General features: G+C 27.0%; 1 protein-coding gene across 2 annotated transcripts in view; it reads left to right on the forward strand.

Moving 5' to 3' along the window:
• Positions 1-1,669, forward strand: part of cdi (serine/threonine kinase) — a 224,533-nt gene extending 222,864 nt beyond the window's left edge. For both annotated transcript variants that reach the window (XM_075380121.1, XM_075380122.1), the window contains one exon: positions 1,170-1,669. In XM_075380121.1, coding sequence (XP_075236236.1) covers positions 1,170-1,577 — 408 coding nt within the window. In that variant the 3' untranslated portion in view covers positions 1,578-1,669. The remainder of the gene's footprint in view (positions 1-1,169) is intronic.
• Positions 1,670-6,259: the final 4,590 nt, after the last annotated feature.

Consider the following 6,259-nt stretch of genomic DNA (forward strand, 5'->3'; position numbering starts at 1 on the left):
TCTCAGAACTTCCAAGTAGAAACCCTGTTTAACAGTCTGATCTCGTGGAATGAATTCTGAATGCACCACACCTCTCGTTTGAAAAAACAAATGAATATTGTCTTGATGTTTGACTTCACTTGATTTTTTTTTTGAGCAATGTGACGCCGCAGTCTTCTACTGGTTTGACTGTTGTTTGTCTTTGGGATCATAATCATAGCAAGGCATTCTACCAAGTGACCCTCTTTTTGTTGAGCAGTCCAGTACAGAGGCACAGACTTGCAGCGACCCTTCTCATCACCAGATCTTCCAATAAAATTCTCAGAATCTAGTTCTAAGTTACAGCAGAAAACTTCTTGATTTCTTCAATGGTACATCATCGATTTTAAAGCAGAATTGCTCAAATTTTTTCAAAATTTTTGCCCCTTTGGGAAGTTCAAGGACATTGTCCAGAACGAGATTGGTCATTATTCAATATTTCACCTTCCTTGAAATGCGAAAACCATTTGTACACCATATGTGTACACTTATACACCGCTGTGAGATTTTCTCATAGCAGTATGTAAACTGTTATCAACATCACATTAGTTTGTGTGGGTTTTTCCCAAGCTGGAAGCAAAACTTGACAGCCATACGCTGTTTGATAAAATCTGCCATTACAAAAAACGAGAGGCAGGTGAAACAACTTTTACAAAAAATCATGAGGTCAGACATAACTTTCCTAGGTGATACCTCTTGATAGACTGACACAGAAAAAGTCACTTGACACTCTCCTAGCAGGAGAACCACATACTATGGAAACTGCACCTAGCGCAATGTGATTCTGGTTATTTTTAGGTAATCCCCTTATGTATGCGTAATAAATATTTAATAATAACGACAAGCTTAGTGTTATGTTAGTGTGCTTCAGAACAAATAGTACAGCTTGCTTTTATTGCAAACGAAATAAATTTGATTATCCCAAAAACTTGACATCTTATAAAACACCCAGAGAAATTTCATCCACACAATCAGCAGTGTTATGTCTACCTGATAAGTACAAAGCAACAGTTTAATCTATATTTAAATTTATACGGTTACAATAATTTTTTGAGCTATTACCTTACAATTTTCAATTCCTTTTGAATAATTATTTTCAGCTGTAGATACAAATGATTGTATTTAAATACGTGTATTTTTTCTGATCGCAGGCACCTCAACAAATAAGCAAAATAGTCGAATATTTTGAGCGAAAACAATCAAACATATCGATGCCATCTTCATCATCATCTACAACTTCTTCATTGTCATCCAATAAATGGGGAGAATCAACAGAACAATCATCACATCCCAGTTTATCACAACGTTATCAATTGCATAGAGAATATTATCAGTTACGAAGATGTTATTTACAAGAAGGTAGTAATCGACAATCATCATCTAACGATCAATCGACATCATCTGCATCTAAAATAAATAATATACCTCAACCATCATCATATAAACGTGGTATTAATCAACGGTTAATGATATGTGAAGGTGCCGTCCGTTCAAAATTACCAATATTTGACAAAAAAATTAATAATAATAGTAATAATAATAATAATAATAATAACTAAAAATTAAAGACTGAGTGTATAAATAAATATTATTAAGTTTTATTATTATTAGTATTATTATTACACAAAAAAATATAACTAATTATAGTTAATAGTATATAAGTATTTTAATAATTTCAGTTTATTATTATCATCATCATTATTATTATCATTATTATTACTATTATTATTATTATTATTATTACTATTATTATTATTATTACTATTATTATTGTTGTTATTCTTATTGTTGGAAAAAAATAATATTTTTTAAAAATTCCCTATTTTTTTACACTGGTGTCTAAGTTAAACAAAAAAATAATAAAAAATCAAATTACATGTTTGTTTAGGTTGCCTATTATTGGTATTTTTAATATTATTATTGTTGTTATTATTATTATTATTATTATTATTATTATTATTATTATAATTAATTGTTATCATTAAAGTGGTGGTGTTTTAGCAAACATAATAAAATAATAATAATCAATGTCCACGGTTTATAAGTTCCATTTTTTTTTTTTTTAATTATTATTATTATGAACTAATCATATTTTATTTATTCACTTATTTATTGTATTTTTTGAATTTCTTTTTAGTTCAATTATTACATTATATATAATTATTATTATTTTGTGTATTTATTTATTTATTTAGTGTATTGTTCCTATCATTTGCTGCATTCAAAAAATCATAAAAATTTTCAAAAGTAGATCTTCATGAAATTATTTGTTGAAGTAAGAGTTTTTTTTATGAAAAACTCTATAACTATTGAAAGTGTAAAAATATATGTAGTTTTTTTTTTTTTTATAAAGTGGTTGTTGCATCATAGTATTGTAGCTATTTTAAGACCTTGACATATTTACCTTGCTGCGTATCTCTTCCTTCAACCATTATTTACTACCATTTCTTAGCAACTTTTATCAGACTTTTAATTTTATACATTTATTTTCTAGTATAGGTCAGTATCATACTCTCTTTTACAGACATGATATTTAATTACAACTCTTAGAATGAATTTAAGTTTATTTTTATGTTAATCACTGTATTATATTTTTTAATTGTAAATAATAAATACGTTGCTAATATGCATTTTTAAACTTGGTATTTTCCATATGCATTTCTTATTATTAAAAAAACTGATTAACAATCAAAATATACATCTAGTTATATAATTTTACTTTAAATGCTATTTAAGCTGTTATTTTTTTTCTTTAATATTAAGAAAAATGTATAATTTACTTTTTTTATATAAAATACTTTATTTAATATTTTTTTTCACAGAAATTGTAAAAGTTATAAAAATAAAATTCCTATAAAATTGTAATATTTTTGAAATTATTCAATTTTATTATTGAAAGCAAATCAGATCAAACCAGCTGCGTAATTTACTATTATAATATTTTGTAATATTATCGTTAATCTCTAAGAAATGCGCATTATTTAACTTTTATTATAATTTATGCGGTTGAATTCTTGCTTTATAAAATCTGACTGTAGTTGAACATTGCATCCTGCTAACAGGTGAATGACAATCGAAGGAGTTGTTTCTTTTTAACTGTATTATTTACTTTTAATTGTATATGTATATATTCTAGGTTGATCATTTATTTTTTTATGTATTTTTTTCTAGATCTATTTATGATTTATTTCAATGAAAAATAATTATTTTTATGAAAATACGATATTTCGTAGGATACTATAAAGCAGCTGATATTGGCAACTTAAAGTTTAAATTCTAAAAAACTAAAAATGTTCGGTTGTATGATACTGAATAGATTTTTCGCCGATGGAAATGTCTGCTGATTTGGATTTAAAATATAATTCAAATTTAGTTAAGTTGGTTGTTGGGATATTTGGACTTAAACATATATAAATAATAATTAGTTTTATATATATATATATATATATATATATATATATCTTATTATTTAAGGTTTTTTTTATTTAATATTTTCCACTATCACATTAGAGAAAGAGCAATTATTAATTTTTCAGTAGAGTAAAAAATGTTATTAGAACATTTAAATGACTTAATCAGCATAAATGAATGTTTTCCCAAATTTCTTTAAGGTAAAAAGTGTAGTGGCTTTGCTAAAATAAAAAAAATTGAATACACTGCTCACAAATTATCTTTGAATTTTCCGACTCATGCCCTTTCTCAAAAAAATGTGAAATTAGAAGAAAACCAGAAGGGCAAATTATGGTTCAATGAATAAAACATTTTAAGAATGTTATATTTCAGTCTAAAAGAATACAAAAATGATATTATAGAGCAGTACAATTTCGTTAATTTTTTTTTTCTGATTTTTCAAGTTCATCTAATACGTCAGTGTCATCTTTTCAAACATGCCACTTTTCTTCTCTCGTTTTCTATAAGTCGGCCGCTGTAATATTTCTTCATATAATGGCAAGTATTCAGTTGGGACAAGAGGGATTAACTTATGTATGTCATCTATCTTTCATAATTGACATTTTTCCAAAACAAGCAAGTTCTGGTACTGAAGGTTTTTCTGCTACATTTCTTGATGAGCAAAATGTATAAAACTTTGTACCATAAATGAAGGTCCTTGTTAATACTCCTGGATTGCGACTTGAGTAGGAAAACATTAAGAAAATGTCATGACCAAAATTAACCTTGCCAGCCTTTGCAACAGATTTGCCATAAGTTTTATTAGACACCAGCTTGTAAAGTCCAAAATGTCGCTTGTTTGAACTTCTGTAACAATGAAATTTAATCCTCATTGCATACAATGGATGTTATTTGGTTTGGAATGTAGATTCTGTCATGAAGCTTCAATTTTCATTTTGTAAATCCCGGTCGCATGGAGAAAAGAATACTCGTGCACTGGATAATAATGAATTACTTTAAATCTTTCAGTACGTGTTATAGCAAGAAAATTTTTTATCATTGCTTGATTTCGGTTTTGACCGCTATAACTGTCACTAAAAATATAAAGTTTTGTTACTTCCTGGGGTAACTCTGCTGTAATGTAATACAGCAGAGTTACTCCAGGAACTATATTTTGTGTAATAATACACAAAAGAGCAAACCTCATTAGGTGATTTATAGGCTATATGCTCGTGACGTAAATAAATTTTTGAAGCATTCATTCTTAAATTCTTAATACAAAAAATATTTACACACAGCTGCCGATAACAGGAATATCCGGCAAGTATGTCGCATGAAATCAAATTATTTCTGCAATATTTTCATTATTTTTCTACCTAAACTGGGCTGTAATATCTTGTCATTTTTTGTAGAATCTTTTACTTCAGGTTTTATGTACCAAAAGTTCTGCGACTGCTGCTCTTTTGACATTTTCAGCAAGGTGTGGGCTTTTAATTTTTAAATTGAGCTGTTCACAGATATAGTAAGCCTCAATTTGAGGCCTACGAAACCAGAATGAAAAATTCTCCCTAAAAAGTTTATTATGAAATTCATATTTAACAGATGTATCCAGATATTTTACGCTGAACATCTTATCCGTAGTTTGTATATTTAACTATGCATCTAAGTATCGGCTATGTTTTCCATAATAGTGCACCAGTTTTTTTGGGAAAGAGTTACGATGCGTACTTTTACAAAAACATCAGCAGATAAGGGATTACTTTTTATATTATTGGGCATGTTGGATGTTTTAATAACACCGAAGAAATACGTCTAACACATTTCTTAGAAACTCCAGATAAATTTAAAAAAGCCTTTTTACACATGATTTACTTGTTCCTCTTAAAATTAACAAAAAATTTGCTGACCTAATTTTGGGTTTTCAATTCGTGTTCGTGAGATTTGCAGTAACCCTTGCAAATATATGTCTTGTTCATCTTTAGTTGAATTTGATGTTAGGGTGTTGAATATTTGCTGCTTTTCATTCTCTGGTAAATTTTGCATGTACTCTGGAAAATTCGCAGTTCTTTTCTATTTTACGGCCAGGAATTTGTTTTCCCTAACAGTTAGTGTATGTAGTACCTTGTAATCTTGAACACTTTATTTTATTGAACACATAATTTTGCCTCTCACACTTTTCTTCCTTTTAATAGGGTGACATCTACGTGAAGTTCTTATAGCAGCTAATGTTGGCAACTTGAAATTTAATTTTAAAAAAAATTAAAATATTGGATTCCATGATACTGAATATGACTTCTGATTTGGATTTAAAATGTAATTTAAATTTGGTTATGTTGGTTGTCAGTATATTTGGACTTAAAATTACATAAATATTAATTAATTTTATGCATATCTTAAAATCTTATTATTGAAAATTTTTTTTTTAATTTCATTTGTTCTATCGTATAAAGAAAATAAGACATCTTTATTCTCCTTTAAAGTAATTAATTCAGTTTTTAAAACATCTGTTAATGTATTTTTTTAATTTAGGTTTTTCATCAAAAAAAAAAAAAACAAGAAAAAAATTATATAAAATTGAGTCATAATAAATATTCATATAATTTTATATATATATTAAAACTTTTAATTCAATCTGGTATCATGATTGATTCCCACTATTTCGTCATCATTGTTAAACTTTTTATGTACACAACTATATATTAAGTTGTAATTAACAGTTTTTATCATATATAAAATCAGCTTAAAGTATAACTATTAAGAAATTGTAAGCACGTGTTTAGTTTTAATATTTTACATTATAGACTGCGTCTTTCTGTATTTAAATTTTTTTTAAGGTCTCTTATGTAAGTTT

The sequence above is a fragment of the Lycorma delicatula genome, chromosome 12, assembly GCF_047948215.1.
Source record: "Lycorma delicatula isolate Av1 chromosome 12, ASM4794821v1, whole genome shotgun sequence".
Taxonomy (NCBI): Eukaryota; Metazoa; Arthropoda; class Insecta; order Hemiptera; family Fulgoridae; genus Lycorma; species Lycorma delicatula.